Source organism: Leucoraja erinacea, chromosome 34 (genome assembly GCF_028641065.1).
Source record: "Leucoraja erinacea ecotype New England chromosome 34, Leri_hhj_1, whole genome shotgun sequence".
Taxonomy (NCBI): domain Eukaryota; kingdom Metazoa; phylum Chordata; class Chondrichthyes; order Rajiformes; family Rajidae; genus Leucoraja; species Leucoraja erinaceus.
Window position 1 is genome coordinate 2,262,501 of NC_073410.1, and position 20,071 is coordinate 2,282,571.

General features: G+C 45.9%; 1 protein-coding gene across 1 annotated transcript in view; it reads right to left on the reverse strand.

The window, feature by feature from the left end:
* The window catches only part of zcchc24 (zinc finger, CCHC domain containing 24), a 114,942-nt gene extending 95,094 nt beyond the window's left edge, over nt 1–19,848 (reverse strand). Inside the window, exons 1-2 of the mRNA XM_055661636.1 lie at nt 19,469–19,848; nt 12,587–12,787 (exon numbers count right to left, since the gene is read on the reverse strand). Coding sequence (XP_055517611.1) covers nt 12,587–12,787; nt 19,469–19,699 — 432 coding nt within the window. The 5' untranslated portion in view covers nt 19,700–19,848. The remainder of the gene's footprint in view (nt 1–12,586; nt 12,788–19,468) is intronic.
* Between the last annotated feature and the right edge of the window lie 223 nt (nt 19,849–20,071).

Sequence of the window (20,071 nt, forward strand, 5' to 3'; positions counted from 1 at the left end):
GGTGAAGAGTGCCTTCGGCTATTATTTATGTCGAATTCAGTTCTGTTGAGGCCAATACAACTCCGAGCCCATGTTTTACCGAAATAACACGAAACTGCAGATGCTGGTTCATGCCAAAGATAGACACAAAACACTGGAGTAGTTCAACGGTGCAGGCAGCATCTCTGGAGAACATGGATAGTTGACATGTTGGCAGCTGAAGAAGGGTCCCCGATACAAAACGCCACCTATTCATGTGTGGGAAGGAACTGCAGATGCTGGTTTACACCGAAGATAGACACAAAATGCTGGAGCAACACAGCGGGACAGGCAGCATCTCTAGAGAGAAGGAATGGGTGATGTTTATGGTCACTCTGAAGGGTGGTCTTGATCCGAAACGTCACCCATTCCTCCTATTCAAAGATGTTGCCTGTCTCACTGAGTTACTCCAGCACTCTGTGAAACATCACCTATCCATGTTCTCCACAGATGCTGCCTGACCCGCTGAGTTATGGTGCAGCAGCATCTATGGAGTGAAGGAAATAGCCAAAGTTTCGGGCCGAAACCCTTCTGGAAATAGGCAACGTTTCGGGCCGAAACCCTTCTGGAAATAGGCAACGTTTCGGGTCGAAACCCTTCTGGAAATAGGCAACGTTTCGGGCCGAAACCCATAAGGGTTTCGGCCCGAAACGTTACCTATTTCCTTAGCTCCATAGATGCTGCCTGACCCGCTGAGTTACTCCAGCACTCTGTGAAACGTCACCTATCCATGTTCTCCACAGATGCTGCCTGACCCGCTGAGTTACTCCAGCACTCTGTGCCTTTAAAAAAAATGTTTTCACTGTTCCTCTGTGCACATGACCACACTAAAGCTAAACCTAAGACTGGTAGAGAGACGTGTTCACCACTTGTTAACATGAAGTCAATTTCCTGCAGCCATCAGGCTATTAAACACTGCTACCTCTATTAAGCTCCGAACTACATGGACTATTATTGCACTCATATTGTGTTGTGTGTGTGTGTGTGTGTGTGCGCGCGCGCGCATGTACACACACACAAACACACACATGTGCACTCATGTATGGACACATACACCAATATACATTTGTGTGTACATAAATGTATATTGGTGTATGTGTCCATACATGAGTGCGCATGTGTGTGTTTGTGTGTATATATATACACACATACACATACATACATATATATATATGTGTGTGTGTACATAAATGTATATTGGTGTATGTGTCCATACATGAGTGCGCATGTGTGTGTTTGTGTGTGTGTACATATACATATATATATACATATACATATACATATATATATATACACACACACACACACATACATACATATATATATATATATTATATGTATGTCCGCACACTGAATGTTTTTTCCTCTCGTTCATTATATTGTTTACAGTGTACTATGTTCACATATTGTGTTGTGCTGCTGCAAGTAAAAATGTCATTGTTCTATCTGGGACACATGGCAATAAAACACTCTTGACTCTTGACTTTAACTCAGTGCTTAACTGGATCTAACGATCAGATCATCAGCTGCCAACTGCACAGACTAAGGCAGAGGGACACGACCCAGTCAAGCTGTCCGAGTGCAATAAGGGGGATGAGCTGGGGCCTGCAAGAAAGGATACAGATAGCATAGCCCAAGGTGTGTATTGGTGTTACACATTGCACACACATAGTCTGCAGTGTCAGATTGTCTTTGTTCACCCACACATGATTCAATTGCTGCAAGTCTCACATTAAATAAGCACATCACCCTTATCTAATGTGATCTTCAGCAGAACTCGTCTGCAAGAATGTGGATTTTACGAAGCACTTTTAAAGCTTTCTGGTGTACCGGCCGGGCAGAAGTGGGAGCAAACGACACTGACATCAAATTGTCACTAAAGATAGACACAAAAAGCTGGAGTAACTCAGCGGGTCAGGCAGTGTCTCTGGAGAGAAGGAATGGGTGACGTTTTGGGTCACATTGCTGGAGAGTTGAATCTGTGGGAATCTCTTCCTCCAAGGACGGTGGAAGCAGCTGGCTTGACTATTGTTAAACAGAGATGCAAACCAGATTGTGATAAGTGTAGGAAGGAACTGCAGACAGACACAAAATGCTGGAGTAACTCAGCGGGTCAGGCAGCATCTCTGGAGAGAATGAGTGGGTGACGTTTCGGGTCAAGACCCTTCTTCAGACCCTAGTTTTTAGTTAAGACAAAATTACTGGAGAAACTCAGCGGGTCAGGCAGCATCTCTGGAGAGAATGAGTGGGTGACGTTTCGGGTCAAGACCCTTCTTCAGACCCTAGTTTTCAGTTCTAGTTTCTAGTCTTTCAGTCCAGTTTGTCTTTTGTAAAGCAGAATCTATAGTCCGTGGTGTCCCAGTACTTTTGCTGTTTTTTGCAATTTTTGCTGTTGTCGGTTGTGGCCAGGTGCCATATGTGAATTCCATTAAAACTAGTGTTTAAGAAGGAACTGCAGATGCTGGAAAATTGAAGGTGCTGGAGAAACTCAGCGGGGGCAGCAGCATCTATGGAGCGAAGGAAATAGGTGACGTTTCGGGCCGAAACCCTTCTTCAGACCATTTCGGGCCGAAACCCTTCTTCGGCCCGAAACTTTGCCTATTTCCTTCGCTCCATAGATGCTGCTGCATCCATTAAAACTAGTCCCTGGCATTCGCCTGGAGAGTCGCCCAAGTAGGACGGGCCCACGAGACTCCATCTGCCTCCCGTCTCCGAAGGAATACCCAAGATGGGAATCTGAACAAGGAGTGCTAGCGTGTTTTCGGTAAGTGTTACTGCATGACTGCTCGACCCGAGGGCGGGAAGCAGCTCGAGAGGAAGTATGGTCATTGTAATCTCAGCGAATGCAAAGGAAGGCTGCATTATTTAACATGCAACAGCTGGCAGGAAACCAAAGTTTATGCTTCAAAGTTAGACTTCCTTTTTTAAGGACGTCCTGGCAAGGTAAGCCATGCACAGCGCCGTTAAAAAAAAAAAAACCCCACCAGGGTATGTCAAGCAAGGAGGAAAATCAGAGGAGTTTGTATTAGGAGCATTTTATTCTGTGTAGGAAGGAACTGCAGATGCTGGTTTAAACCAAAGATGGAAGCTGGAGTAACTCAGCGGGACAGGCAGCATCTCTGGGGAGAAGGAAGTGGTGACGTTTCGGGTCGAGACCTTTTTTCAGACTGAAGAAGGCAGAACATAGACATAGACATAGAAAATATGTGCAGGAGTAGGCCATTCGGCCCTTCGAGCCTGCACCGCCATTCGATATGATCATCCAACTCAGTATCCCATCCCTGCCTTCTCTCCATACCCCCTGATCCCTTTCGTCACAAGGGCCACATCTAACTCCCTCTTAAAAATAGCCAATGAACTGTGTGGCCTCAACTACCTTCTGTGGCAGAGAATTCCACAGATTCACCACTCTCTGTGTAAAAAAATGATTTTCTCATCTCGATCCTAAAAGACTTCCCTCTTATCCTTAAACTGTGTGGCCCCTTGTCCTGGACTGGCCACTTCCCCAACATCGGGAATAATCTTCCTGCATCTAGCCTGTCCAACCCCATAAGAATTTTGTACGTTTCTATAAGATCCCCCCTCAATCTTCTAAATTCTAGCGAGTACAAGCCAAGTCTATCCAGTCTTTCTTCACATGAAAGTCCTGCCATCCCAGGAATCAGTCTGGTGAACCTTCTCTGTACTCCCTCTATGGCAAGAATGTCTTTCCTCAGATTAGGAGATCAAAACATCTGATGGGCTGTTGAAGAAACGTGGCATATGGCTGGCATTGATATTATGGCCAGAATGGCCTTCGTCTGTAATAGAAATATCTTGATTCTTTACGTGTGGGAAGGAACTGCAGAGGCTGGTTTACAACGAAGATAGACACAAAATGCTGGAGCAACTCAGCGGGACAGGCAGCATCTCTGGAGAGAAGGAATGGGTGACGTTTCAGGTCGAGACCCTCCTTCAGACTAAGAGTCAGGCCTTACACTTCCTTAGGTAGACAAAAGTGCTGGAGAAACTCAGCGGGTGCAGCAGCATCTATGGAGCGCTAGGGAAATAGGCAACGTTTTGGGCCGAAACCCTGAAGGAAATAGGCAACGTTTCGGGCCGAAACCCTTCCGGGTTTCGGCCCGAAACGTTGCCTATTTCCTTCGCTCCATAGATGCTGCTGCACCGGCTGAGTTTCTCCAGCACTTTTGTCTACCTTCGATTTTCCAGCATCTGCAGTTCATAGAAACATAGAAATTAGGTGCAGGAGTAGGCCATTCGGCCCTTCAAGCCTGCACTGCCATTCAATATGATCATGGCTGATCATCCAACTCAGTATCCCATCCCTGCCTTCTCTCCATACCCCCTGATCCCCTTTAGCCACAAGGGCCACATCTAACTCCCTCTTAAATATAGCCAATGAACTGGCCTCAACTACCCTCTGTGGCAGAGAGTTCCAGAGATTCACCACTCTCTGTGTGAAAAAAGTTCTTCTCATCTTGGTTTTAAAGGATTTCCCCCTGATCCTTAAGCTGTGACCCCTTGCCCTGGACTTCCCTAACATCGGGAACAATCTTCCTGCATCTAGCCTGTCCAACCCCTTAAGAATTTTGTAAGTTTCTATAAGATCCCCTCTCAATCTCCTAAATTCTAGCGAGTTCCTTCTTAAACATTTACACTTCCTCACCTCGATGTCTCCGTCTCCACTGACTCTCGGTCTGAAGAAGGGTCTCGACCCGAAGCATCAACCGTTCCTTCAATCCGGAAATGCTGCCTGTCCCGCTGAGTTATTTTGTGTCTAGCTTCAGAGACTTGTTGAGCATTCGATTCCCATTCAGAAGATTATTGCCAAGAGGAGTCCTTGGTGACTTCCTCACCAGTTCCTCCTCAATCAACCTCACATAACAATCTGGTCACAAGTGCATGCCTGTTTACAGAAACACAGGGTGGCACAGTGGTATGTATTGTATAGTTGTATCATTGTACTGCTGCTGGCAAATTCATTTCACTTGTACTTTATGTGAATAAAACTGATTGTATTGTTTTGGTAGCAGGAGAACTGCTGCTTCTCAGCGCTGAAGACCCGGGTTCGACGTAGATACTGGAGATGTAGACACTGATCCAACAGTGGCTAGTATTTAGTTTAGTTTAGCTCAGAGAGACATTGTGGAAACAGGCCCTTCGGCCCATCGAGTCCATGCCTACCATCAATCATCCGTCAATCATGCACGAGTTCTTCGATATCCCCATTCGCATCCAATACACACGGGACGTTTTACCGGAACCAATTAACCTACACGCCCCTGGAGTGTGGGAGAGAACCGGAGCTCCTGGAGAAAACCCACACAGTTCACAGTGAGAATGCACAAGCTCTACATAGCCAGGACACGGAGTGGGGATTGAACCTGGGTCTTTGGTGTTGTAATGCCCCTGTCCCACTTAGGAAACCTGAACGGAAACCTCTGGAGACTTTGCACCCCACCCAAGGTTTCCGTGCAGTTGCCGGAGGTTGCAGGTAGTGGAAGCAGGTAGGGAGACTGGCAAAAACCTCCGGGAACCTCCGGGAACCTCCGGGAACCGCACGGAAACCTTGGGTGGGGCGCAAAGTCTCCAGAGGTTTCCGTTCAGGTTTCCCAAGTGGGACAGGGGCATAAGGCAGCAACTCTACTGCTGCGCCACCGTGTCACCCATTGTGTCTAAAGATTCAGTCGAACAGTGAGAATTAATTGTTCAAGAAGGAACTGCAGATGCTGGAAGATCGAAGGTAAACAAAAATGCTGGTGAAACTCAGCGGGTGCAGCAGCATCTATGGAGAATTAATGAGAATTAATTATCTGAAGAAGGGTCTCGACCCGAAACGTCACCCATTCCTTCTCTCCAGAGATTCTGCCTGCCCCGCTGAGTTGCTCCAGCATTTTGTGTCGACCTGCGGTTTAAACCAGCATCTGCAGTTAAACTTATCCTGCATGCATTGAAGAAAAATGTTTAATGTTGGACTTTAGTGAATGAGATACAAGGAATGTTGCAGAAACATCTGGCTTTGCTAATGTAAAATATCTCCAGCACATCTGGCATTTCCAGGCAACACAAACTGTATTTCATTGAAATGTTCACATTACTTTGTACGTAGAATTATTTCTCAATTTGGGGATGGCGGGTTAGTTTTGAGTATATGAGCGTGGCTGGATTTAAGGAACGATGTCTCTGCAAGGCAGCGAACACTCTCGATGGTTATCGAGAATCAGAAGATATAAAGCTACAAAGCAAAGCTGCAACTACTCTCGATGTAGTTTCCAAGCGGCAGTGATGAAATCAAGAAGCAGTCTCAAAGCACCTATTTAAAGACAAAGACTTGAGAAACTAGACGGCATCTAAGTCGAGGCCTGGTTTCGGGCTTGTAAACCCTTCTTCAGTAGTGAAGAAGGGTTCGGCAAAGCAGGCAGTGATGCTCCATAGATGCTGCTGCGCCTGAGCCCCCATGAAGAAGGATCTCGGCCCAAAACGTCACCTATTCCTTTTAGTTTCATTTAGAGATACAGCGCAGATACAGGCCCTTCAGCCCACCGAGTCCGTGCCGACCAGCGAGCCACGCACACTAACACTATCCTACACACACACACACTAGGGACAATTTACACTTAAACCAACCAAGCAAACCTGCACGTCTTTGGAGTGTGGGAGGAAATTGAAGATCTCGGAGAAAACCCATATAGACAATAGACAAGAGGTGCAGGAGGAGGCCATTCGGCCCTTTGAGCCAGCACCACCATTCTATGTGATCATGGCTGATCATCCCCAATCAGTACCCCGTTCTTGCCTTCTCCCCATATCCCCTGACTCTGCTATTTCTAAGAGCCCTATCTAGCTCTCTCTTGAAAACATCCAGAGAACCGGCCTCCACCACCCTCCGAGGCAGAGAATTCCACGGACTCACCACCCTCTGTGAGAAAAGGTGTTTCTTCATCTCCGTTCTAAATGGCTTACTCCTTATTCTTAAACTGTGGCCCCCGGTTCTGGACTCCCCCAACATCGGGACCATGTTTCCTGCGACAGTCTGGTAGTCAGGATCGAACCCGGGTCTCTGACGCTGCAAGCGTTCTAAGGCAGCAACTCTACCGCTGCGCCACCGTGCCTTTCTCCCGAGATGCTGCCTGACCCGCTGAGTTACTCCAGCATTCGGCACCCATCCTATGATCATTCATCAGTGGCCACCAGTGGCCAAATCAACCGAGGCAAAATGTCGGCACCTGGGACTGCAGATGTTGGCTTACAAAACAAGACACAGAGTGCCGGTATGGTGGGAGAGGCAGCACTCCAAGTTCTGACCCCACCCCAATCGCTGAATTTACCCCTAGAATAGAATTCCTTCGCTCCATAGATGCTGCCTCACCCGCTGAGTTTCTCCAGCATTTTTGTCTACCCTTACACTTGGCAAATAGCTTCATTGCTGTTGTATCTTTAAGATTCAACAGCAGGTATCACTCCAGGATCCTTGCCAGCTGAATTTCACAAGGCACTAAGTGTGCGCTCATTCCAAAAAGGGTGAAACCATTTGCTGCTCTTAAAGTAAACTGCAGCTGGTTATAAAACTACCACTGAATTGACGAATTGGGAGGTTGTTAAGGGTGAATCAAGCAGCCTTGAATTACAGATAAATACTCGTTCGTTGCTCGTCCAAATGGGGTCAACCCAGTTAATGGTTAATGTCCCTGAAAGATTTAGCTGTGTTCAATAGATAATCTGGATTAGAGTACCTGGATTTTCTTGTTTGAGAAAATATCCTAAAGAACTGAGGAAATAGGATTTAGCAACGGCAGATTGAAAAAATCCAAAATAGAGTGACACAAGAATACAGACCCTTGGGCCCATCTTGTCCATGCCAACCAAGATTCTCCCCCCCCCAAATAAGCTAGTCTCATTTTCCCATGTAGTAAGGAACTGCACCGAAAATAGACACAAAATGCTGGGGCAACTCAGCGGGACAGGCAGCATCTCCAGGGAGAAGGAATTGGAACATTTTGGGTCGAGACCCTTCTTCAGACCCTGTTTCGACGAATGCAATCAACCTGGCGTGCACAATCAAATAAGATCAAATACAACAAGTTGTCCTACAACTTTAGGCTGTGCACGTCATACGCAAGAAGAAGAAGACCCAAAAGGTCACTCATTCCTTCTCTCCAGAGATGCTGCCGGTCCCGCTGAGTTACTCCAGCATTTTGTGTATTTCTCACTTGCCTGTCTTGGCCCATTTCCCTCTAAACCTTTCATAATCATCCGCCCATCCAAGTTATTTTTTAATATTGTTGTGGTACCTGCCTCAACTACCTCCTCCAGCAGCTCGTTCCATACACCCACCACCCTCTGAGTGAAGAGGTTGTCCCTCAGATTCCTGTTAGATTTGCCCCTCTCTATTGAAACTCCCCTGTTTCTTGATTTAACTACTCTGAGTAATAAAAAAAAACATGTATCCATCCTATTTATCCCCCTCATGAATTTATACCCCTCTATAAGATCATATTCAGCCTCCTGCATTCCAATGAACAAATGATGTCAATAATGTGAAGATTACTACTGTGAAAGGCATGGCTTACTCATTCACTGTTAATAGAATGATTACACTGGATTGGCTTTTATACCTAATGAAATGTATTTATTTATTTAAACTAAACCTGATAATAAAGGGAACAGGAATGAACTGCAGGTGCTGATTTAAAGCATAGATAGACACACAAATGCTGGAGTAATTCAGCGGGTCAGACAACATCCCTGGAGTAAAGGGTGACATTTCGGGTCGAGACCTTTCTTCAGACAGAGGGTCTCAACCCAAAACATCACCAATACCTTTTCTGTGAATCTCTGGAATTCTGTGGTGAGTGGAGAATCTGTGGAACTCTCTGCCACAGAAGGTAGTTGAGGCCACAGTTCATTGGCTATATTTAAGAGGGAGTTAGATGTGGCCCTTGTGGCTAAAGGGATCAGGGGGTATGGAGAGAAGGCAGGTACAAGATGCCGAGTTGGATGATCAGCCATGATCATATTGAATGGCAGTGCAGGCTCGAAGGGCCGAATGGCCTACTACTGCACCTATTTTCTATGCTTCCAAAGATGCTGTCTGACCCGCTGAGTTATTCAGCTTTCTGTGTCTATCTTCTGTTAATATAGATTTTTTTTTTTTTACTCTGGGCATCAAACACTGGATAATTAAAACCAGCGCTCCCGTGATTTTTCGTGTTGTAACGACTTTGTTTCTGAAGGCATTTCCAAGTGAGAGATGTCCGTGTCCTTTAGAGCGTTTGGATTCTGTAACATCTCACATTTCCAACCCTCTCCGGCTGGGAGGTCAGCTGGAGAGAAACGGAACGATACAACACATAGCCCGACTCAGGGGGGACAGTGGTTGTGTATTAGGGACAGGCATCTGGGGTTTATTAACTAGCAGATCAGCAGCCGAGATCCCAGCCCGTTTCATTGTGGCTGCTCAAGCAGAATGAGACACAACTTGAGCATTTCCCACTGCTGTAATCTGACAACCCCCCCCCCCCCCCCCCCCCCCCCCCCCAAACCCATGGAGCAACCAAGAATGCAAAACTCATTCCATTAGCGGAAACTGCCACAGTCTTTACAGGCCCATCTATATTCGCAAACTCACAGCGAAAAAATCAGAATAGATTTGCCTGCACAGCCCACAGTTGTTACTGGCAGGAAATGCCCATCAGCTGTAGAGGTGATACAAAGTGCTGGAGTAACTCAGCGGGACAGGCAGCATCTCTGTAGAAAAGGAACAGGCGACTTTTCAGGTCGAGACCCTTCTTCGGACTGAGAGTCAGTGGGGCGGTAGCCGAGAGATACGAAAAGGTACATAGGACAAATTAATGAAAGATAAGCAAAAATTCAAATCTCACTGTACCAATTGGTGCATGCGACAGTAAAGGGCCTGTCCCACGAGCATGCGACTCCATGTGACAAGCACGACCTAACGTGGTCATTTGAGACGTACGGCCTCGCGGGGCCGGTCCCACTTCGATCGCTGGAGCCGTATGGAGTTGTGCGGAGCTGGTCCCGACATCGCACGGGGCTCCGAAAAACTGACCGTGTTCAAAAATTCCGCGCGGCAACGGCCTGCCGGCCCGCAGCCGCATTGAGGCCGTACGCCTAGTGCGAACTTCCCGCGGACTTCGCTCGAACTTCACGTCAACTCGTACGGGATCACTCAACCTCCGCGCGACCCCCCCGCTTCTGGTTTGATCGCGCTTGCCGCATGCAGTCGCATGCACGTGGGACAAGCCCTTAAATGTCTCTTGAACTCTTAATCTTGAAAAGGCACATCAAGAGATCTACTTTAGAATAACTATTAAGAACAGTTTGGTGTTAATTGTGCAAGCACTATGCATGGTCATACCGATGAAATAGTCCTTTATGCCGATGAAATAGTCCTTTACAGCAACAAAATTAAAATTGAATCTGGATCTGAATCTCAGCAGCGAGACAGGCAGCATCGCTGGAGAGAAGGAATGGGTGATGTTTCGGGTCGAGACCCTTCTTCAGACTGCGAGTCAGGAGAGAGGGAACTCTCAACAACTGGATTAAATCAAATCCCATTTCAACTTTGCAACTCCATCTTCCTGGCTGTCATGAGTTTGAGAATTCACAGCCCTGCATCCAGTTCAATCTACTCCATGTCATAGTGAGGGCTTGAATTACTCAGTTTAATACCGAAAAATAGAAACGCTACAGAACCTCATGGGAAAATTAATTGGTATTCTTCCACGGACAAAACTTCATGCCAGAAATAAATGTCAAACATACAGAACTTAGTCTGAAGAAGGGTTTTGGCCCGAAACGTTGCCTATTTCCTTTGCTCCATAGATGCTGCTGCACCCGCTGAGTTTCTCCAATTTTGTCTACTTCGATTTTCCAGCAAGTTCCTTCTTAAATACATTCGTGTTGTTTTGCTTTAGTCAAACGTGACTTTCACAGAACTATTTGCCAACCCCAGTCTGGGATGGGCAGGTTAAAGAAGGGTTTGCAGATGCTGGAAAAATCGAAGGTAGACAAAAATGCTGGAGAAACTCAGCGGGTGAGGCAGCATCTATGGAGCGAAGGAATAGGTGACGTTTCGGGTCGAGACCCTGAGGGTCTCGACCCGAAACGTCACCTATTCCTTCGCTCCATAGATGTTGCCTCACCTGCTGAGTTTCTCCAGCATTTTTGTCCACCAGGTCAAAGGAGATCGTGGACATTGGTGAATTTTAATGCCGATGAAACTAATTCTTACAATCAAGGATTGCTCAAGCTCCCAGAACACTGCAAACACATCAGGTTATTCAGCTCAGGTACACAGGTACTCTGAATGAGTCGTTGTTGTAATCAGAACTCATTTTTCCAACTCTTTCTTAAAAACGTGCGACCAAACCAGGGCAGAAAGCATTAACAGTACAAAACAATATTTATTGTCATTTGAACATCAGTGAGGCTCAAACAAAACTCTTGTTTCTTCAGCCATACAAACAAAAACAATTCCTACTAGATACACAACCAATTTAGTTCACACAAACATCCATCAAAGTGAACCTCCTCCTCACTGTGATGGAAGGCAAAGTCTTTTCTCTCCCCTGCTCTCCATTTTTCTCCCGATGTTGAAGCCCCAGGTGGGGGCGATGGCAAGTCCCACGGCCATTTTAGGCCGCGCCGGGCGATGTCCGGCCCCGCTCCCGGTCCAAAAGTCACAAGTTGGAGCCCCCGGCAGGCACTGGAATGGCCCCCATGGACACCATGGAAGCCATTCACCAAACCACTGAGTCAATGATAATTCCCAATTGCTTTCCACAATCCCCTGCGGATTAGTTTGCTAACATTAATGAAAATACAAGGACAGCCACAGATCTCAAAAGACACCAAATGTTTTTCTAATAATGAGCAAATTAAAAATATTTGGCACGATACCAAACGGTTAGAACGTGGATTTCAAACATGTGGGAAACCCTACATCTTGAAGAAATGCGATTCCTCACCACAGACAAAGTAGACCAATTCTTAAGGAGTTGGTGGTCTCCATTTGTCAACTTCTTACAAGCATATGGTGCAACACAAACTTAGAAATGATGTGTTTCAGGATTGGGTGAATGTTGGTCAAGAATAATAAATAGCTATCTCTCCTTTATTCCTCTGCTCCCTACTTCTTGTTCCTCTCTCTCTATTTTCTTTCCGTCCCCTTTTTATTGTTAAAATTAAAAAAAATAAAAATAAGAAGCTGTACATGAAATGTAACATGTCAATATATACTAGGTATCTACGGCGCCATATTACTGTACTTAACTTCTAATAAAATAACAATTAAAAAAAAGACAAATATATATATATATATAGTACCTTTTGAGATGCATATATGCAAATATTTAAGGTGAAACACTTGGTTATATTCGGGCATTCTTCACACAACCTTGCTTTCTTTACACAAAATGTAACACAATGGATCCAGCTGGAGACCTCAATGCTACAATGCTTCATCTATCATCCACAGTATTCATCCCATCTAACCACACACGGCTGAGGTCCTGCACCTCCGTTACAAGATTCAAAGTGGTCTTACCTGGGGGCAGTCCTTGATGTAGTGTCCTTTGTTGAAGCAGAGGTGGCATAAGTAGTTGGGGGGAGGCCTCTTGCCCGGCTTACGAGGTTCCACCGATAGGGAAAGGTCCGAGAAGTGGTCCGTCAGGGAGCTGAGACCGTCCACGATGTTACTCAGAGAACCGTAGGGGGAAGCATTCTTATACAATCCACTGCTGATGGGCTGGAGAATGGGGAAACGTATAATTATTCTCAATTCACCGCTCCAATGCAAAAACGTGACCATTCATGGAATACACGTTTCTGCTGACAGTCCACTTCATGTCTTCAAAACATGAGTCAGGCACAAAATTGCAACAGATACCATCAAAGGTCTCCTTATCTTACACGCTTACAGTGGATGTGGAGAGGATGTTTCCATTAGTGGGAGCGTCCAGGACCAGAGGGCACAGCCTCAGAATTAAAGGACGTACCTTTAGGAAGGAGATGAGGAGGAATTTATTTGGCCAGAGGGAGGTGAATCTGTGGAATTCATTGCCACAGACGGCGGTGGAGGCCTAGTCCGTTTAGATGTTTAAAGTGGAGATTGACAGATTCTTAATTAGTAAGAGTGTCAAAGGTGATGGGGAGAAGGCAAGAGAATGGGGTTGAGAGGGAAAGATAGATCAGCCATGATTGAATGGCGGAGTAGACTGGATGGGCCGAATGGCCTAATTCTGCTCCAATGACCTTATTAAAAAGAGAAAAGCAGGCCGATTCAATATCCTGGAGACAGACCCTTTACCTTTTGGCATTGTGTGTTACGGGGCAAGGATAAGTATGATTCAATCTCTGACATGCGGTCAGTAATGTTTGTTGTTTTATAGGCCACCCCACTGCGGACATGGGACTTTGTATCTGGGACTGGTGAGCTACAATGCTGAGAACATTATTCTGCATTTTGTATCTTCCCCTTTGGTTAGTTTAGTTTAGAGATACAGCGCGGGAACAGGTCCTTTGGCCCACCGAGTCCGCGCCGACCAGCGATGACCACGCATTAACACTATCCTACACACACTAGGGACAATTTACATTTACACCAAACAATTAACCAACAAACCTGTACGTATTTGGAGCGTGGGGGGAAACCGAAGATCTCGGAGAAAACCCACGCAAGTCAAGGGATGAATCTACAAACTCCGTACATACAAGCACCCGTAGTCGGGATTGAACCCGGGTCTCTAGCGCTGTAAAGCAGTAGCTCTACCTCTATGCTACCATGCTGTGCCCATTGTACTCGAGTTTGACTTGATTGCATTCATATGTATAGTATTATTTGAGCTGTTTGGATAGCAAAGCTTTCACGGTACCTAGGCACACATGACAGGCAAAAAAACAAAAGCTACACCTTAGTTTTCAGCTCACAAGTCCAAGTCATCTAACATTAATGGAGACTGATCATTAAAGCACCGATGGCTGATGTTCAACTTGAATATAATTTGAGGAATTTGTGAAGATAGACACAAAATGCTGGAGTAACTCGGTGGGACAGGCAGCTTCTCTGGAGAGAAGGAATGGGTGTAAACCAGTATCTACGAATCTGTGGAGAGTTGGACCTTGGTGTAGCTCTCGATATAATCTTCCATCTGTGTTCTTGCCCAGGTCAGCTGTCATGGAGACAAGGCTGCTTTGTGGGATCTGAAGTGAATATATATAATATACGGCTTGTTGGAAAGGTCAGTGCCATTAACTCTCTGCTGCCCACTCCTCGGACACCACTCTTTGGAAAAGACATCTGTGACAATCGGTGGTCTCGACCCAAAACATCACCCATTCCTTCTCTCCAAAGAATGCTGCCTGACCCATTGAGCTACAAGAGTCAAGTCAAGAGAGTTTATTGTCATGAGTCCCAGCTAGGACAATGAAATTCATACCTTTGCTTCAGAACAACAGAATATAGAAGGCATGAATACAGAACAGATCAGTGTGTCCATATACCATTATATAAATATATACACACACACATGAATAAATAAACAAATAAAGTACAAATAAGCAGATCATGGTCTATTGATGTTCAGAGTACACCAGCATTGTGAGTTCATCTTGGGTGACAATGAGTTGGTGGAGGTTGATGCACCCACATTACGTAGAGAATTACACTGGACATTATCCTCATTCTCCCACCCCCTTCTTGGTCCAGGGCACAAGATATTTATAAACTTCTATAAGATCACCCTGCAGCTTCCTACGCTCCCTTGCAGGGAAAAAAAAAACTCCTGCCTGTTCTGCCTCACTTCACCAGCCCATTCTCTGGAAAGTGAACCAAAAAACGTCACACACGTGACCACACCATAGTACATTGAAGGAATTCTTGTAAGAGAATAATCTTATCCATCGCAACTTTCCCACCTGCAGAACTATAGTGCACGTCTGCTAAAGATATGAACATTCGAGCTTTTTAAAATTCACCGAGTTTGCAAAATGCTTCCGTGCGAGGTCACCATTCGGCCCATCAAGACAAGTCTATTCCGCCATTCAATCATGGCTGATCTCTGCCTCCTAATCCCAGCCGTATTGATCCAGGCTGCGTATTGATACGAACGGTCTACTACTTTGTATGTTGATTTTTGTTTTTTGAATAAAGTATTTGTAAATAAATCAATAAATCCCGGTCATATCTGGCCTCTGACCCTAAACAAACATTGTCAGCATAACATATAAAGATCTCACTTGATAAACCGGAACAAAATACCAATCCTATATACGGCACGAAACAAGAGATGTATTGCACAATCTTCATATCTTTTTTGGGGGTCACACACGTGACTAAGAATGGGCCTGTAACTGAAACACTCCAGTCCTGGGAATATGGGAGTGAATCTTTTCTACATCCTTCCTCTAGCTCCATCACTCCTCACAATAATGGAAGAGGGCCAGGAAATAGAAGATGCAACTTAACTCTGACAAATGTCAGCTACTGCCTTTGGGTAAAAGGGCATGGATGGGAAAGGTTTAGAGGGATACGGGCCAAAGGTGGGCCAATGCAACTCGCGTAGATGGAGAGTCTGGAGGAGTTGAACTGTATTCCTGCTGCATGAATCGATGATACCGACAACATCTTAGAGTATGGACACAACACCAAAAAGCTCTGAACTACAACAGATAATTATTGCACTATAATTGTTTGTTCGTTTGAGTATGTGTGTGTATATACACACACTGAACTCTGTGACACGTCACCTATCCATGTTCTCCACAGATGCTGCCTGACCCGCTGAGTTACTCCAGCACGCTGTGAAACGTCACCTATCCATGTTCTCCACAGATGCTGCCTGGGCCACTGAGTTATGGTGCAGCAACATCTATGGAGCGAGGGAAATAGGCAACGTTTCGGGCCGAAACCCTTCTGGAAATAGGCAACGTTTCGGGACGAAACCCAGAAGGGTTTCGACCCGAAACGTTACCTATTTCCTTAGCTCCATAGATGCTGCTGCACCCGCTGAGTTACTCCAGCACTCTGTGAAACGTCATCTATCCGTGTTCTCCACAGATGCTGCCTGACCCGCTGAGTTACTCCAGCACTCTGTGAAACGCCACCTATCCATGTTAGAAACATAGAAAATAGGTGCAAGCGGAGGCCATTCGAGCCAGCACCGTCATTTATTGTGATCATGGCTGATCGTCCCCAATATAGAAACATAGAAAATAGGAACCTGCACTCCATGTTCTCCAGAGATGCTGCCTGACCCGCTGAGTTACTCCAGCACTCTGTGAAACGTCACCTATCTATGTTCTCCACAGATGCTGCCTGACCCGCTGAGTTACTCCAGCCAGTACTTTGGGTCCTTTTTGATGAATACATGTATTGGCCGACTGCAGTTATGAACAATATGAATACAATCAGCTATCAGTCTTGTTCTGCCCAGACTTCTGGCCCAAGTAACCCAGTAGTAACTATTCCTACAGCACAATTCTATGAACAAATGGGTCTAGGAGTTCAAGTACATAGTTGCCCAAAGGTGGCTCAACAGGTAAAAGGGGACATTTAGCCTGCTGGCCTTTAGCAGCTGAGCCAGGCCATTGAGATTATGTTGCTATTGTACTAGATGGTGGTGAGGCCGAACTTAAAAGTACAGTGAGCATTTAACTGCTAAGTTAAATACAGCACTAAGCTGGAGAAATGGGCAAAGGTTTAGACGAATGTTGCCGGGACTCGATGGCCCAAGTCATAGGAAGAGCCTAGTGGAGTCAGAGACTGAGGGGTGATCTACAGAGAAGCACAATGATAGAGTGAAGGCACAGTGTCTTGTTCTTATGGAAATTGAATTAGAAACTAAAGGGCAGATTTAAGGTGAGAGGAGAAAGATTTAAAAGGGACATGAGGGGCAACTTCTTCAGACAGAGTGTGGTGTATAAATAGAAGGCGCTGCTAGAGAAAGTGACTGGAGGTACAAAAACAACTTTAAAACACATTTGGACAGGTGCATGGACAGGGAGCATGCAAGAGGTGAGGCAAATGCAGGTAAATGGGATTTGGGTATATGGGCTACTTGGTCAGCATAGATGAGTTGGGCCAAAGGGCCTCTTTCCGTGAGACATTACTCCATGAGGTGGGAACCAAATACGAAGAACATGGTTTAATACAATCTTCTCCAAAGACCAAAATTATATCTCCAAGTATTTCTTGATTTTCAGATGTCGTATACAAAGACGTTCACAACAATGTCATTGACAAATAACATGCTCTGTACAGAGGGACACACTTCACCAAACCACCCATAAATACATTTGTTGATCAAAAGATACAGCGCGGAAAGAGGCTCTACAGACCAGCGAGTCCAAACCAATCACCAATCACCCACTCGCGTTAGTTCTATGTTATCCCACTTTCTCACCAATACTAGGGGCAATTTCCAGAAGCCAATTAACTTACAATTCAAGTTCAAGTTACATTTATTGTCACACAGCACCAATTCCACATGTCGTTGGGATGTGGGAGGAAACCGGAGCACTCGGAAGAAAGCCAAATGGTCACGGGGAGAACATGCAAACTCCCCGCTGACAGTGACCAAGGTCAGGACTGAACCTAGATCCCTGGCGCTGTGTGGCAGCAGCTCTATCCACTGTGCCACCCTTTTAGACAATAGACAATGGGTGCAGGAGTAGGCCATTTGGCCCTTCGAGGCAGCACCCCCATCCCCAATCAGTACCCCATTCCTACCTTCTCCCCATATCCCCTGACTCCGCTATCTTTAAGAGCCCCATCTAGCCTTTACCTTTTGTAAATTGATTCTGTAAATCAAATAAGCTTGGTCGCTTAACAAAATGTCTTCCTTCAACTTATACCTTAATTAAATCAAGGAGTCTCCCCCAACAAATATGGGCCCCATTTAAATTCCTCGCTCCAACTCAAGTCCTCTACTTCCTTGGTAGTGATCTTCCCACACACCCCTGACAATCATGTATTGTCTTTCCGTTGTCTGGGTAGCAAGCAACCAAAGCTTTTCACTGTACCTCGGTACACTCGACAATAAACTAAACTGACTGAAATGACCCCAAGGTGGGGAATGCAGTTCATCAACTGTTGACCAGAAACACACATAGGAGGACATCATCATCATCATCATCATCATCATCATCATCAATGGTTGTGGGGTGAAGGCAGGAGAATGGGGTTGAGACGGCAAAGATAGATCAGCCATGATTGCATGGCAGAGCAGACTTGATGGGCCGAATGGCCTGATTCTGCTCCTACCACACGTGAACTTGTATCTCTGTCCCGAGACAGTCAACCTCACACTAAAACTGTCGCCACTTTATATAACTTCTGAAATCACCCTCTCTCTCTCTGAACGTGGGCATTTTCATCAGTTCATAAGATGCAGGAGCAGGATTAGGCCACTCGGCCCATCCAGCCTACTCCGCCATTCAATCATGGGTGATCTATCTCTCCCCACAAACCCCTGACACCCGCACTAAGAAATATTTTAAGTGGTACCATAAATTACTTCCTTAATAAGACCTCTTCTTTACACCTCCCGACTGCCTTAAAAGCTCCACCCAACATTGCCCTTTTAAGTCCAAACTCTTAACAATCTATCCTTTCATCTGCAAGTATATATTAACGCAGATAGCGATGGCCAGCGCCGAGGTGACGCGTTCTTTCTGTCAGTGTTAAAGCAAACAGATATCTCTGCTCTCAAGTAATGGCCACCCCTTGGTTTGATAGAGGCTGCTCAACGCAGTTAAAACCGCCTCCCCGTCTCCCCCTCTGGCTCCATACTGCTCACACCACCGGCCTACAGACTCGCAAACCTTCCCAAAATACACTCGAGATCCGAGACAGACACAAAATGTTGGAGTAACTCAGCGGGACAGGCAGCATCTATGGAAGGGAGGAATGGGTCGAGACCTTTCTTCAGATCCACTCTCCTCTCTGACTTTCAACTGAGAAGCAAGTGGACAGTTTCCAACCCCAGAATCACTAATTCCTAGCTAGTTTGGGCGAACGAATGGAATATTTCCAACCAGCTGTCAGTGGGAATAATTGCCAGACGGGGCAGAGGGGGGGAGGAAAGTTGGGGAGATCGCACAAGATTTTAAATGTTGAAAACAAAAACGCAGTTCTCAATGGGCTAGCGGCAGGGGACAATACAGTGACTGTCCGAGTGTATTGTAACGAGAACTCTCCTCTTAATGGTTAACATGTCAACGGCTTGAGAATTGTACGTTGCCCCGCACAGCAAAAGCTTCACAGAAGTTACAATACACAGCAGATACATTCAGGCTAATGGCGGATGTTAAAGAGACCAGGCGAACGTTAAGAAAGTCGAGCACAACTTTTGTTGTTTTTTTTTGTTATTAAAGAGGCATTATTACTAGAAAGCGCTTCAATGCAGTTTGAGAGAGGTTGTACTCGCACCTCGTTCCTGTGCAGTTGGGAAAAGTTGTTGAGATAGTTGGAACACAGCGAAGATCCCAGGTCGGCGGCTTTAGCATAGTTGAGGTCTTGGTGATGAGAGGCCGGCTCCGGTCGGAAGGCATCGAAGGCGCTGGGTTGGTGCGCGTCTTGTAGAGATAGATAGACCCAGTTCAATAGTTGCGCCGGCTGATAAACCGAGGCGTTGGTATCGATTGCAGAAAGCAAACTCATTCTTTGTCCCCCCTCTTGCTGTGCAGGGAGTGAGTCTATCTGTGTGTGTGTGTGTGTGTGTGTGTGTATATGTGTGTGTGTGTGTGTGTGCCACAGAAAGTCCCAGACCACCAGCGCCTTTTGTTTTCTACCAGTTGTGGGAACTTGTCAATTGAGTTTTTTTTTCCTTCTTCCCCCCCTCCCACCCTCCCTCCCTCCTGCTCGCTTTCCCTCTCTCTGTTGGGCGAAAGGTTTAAACTAATCCGCTAGCTCTTTATTCCCCCGGGTAAGACTAGCTGCCCAACAACCAATGGCGAGTTGTGGCCGGGCTCCCGGAACTACATCACCAACTTTACATACAACTCGTCCCAGAGTCTCCGTGTTGCCCAGTTA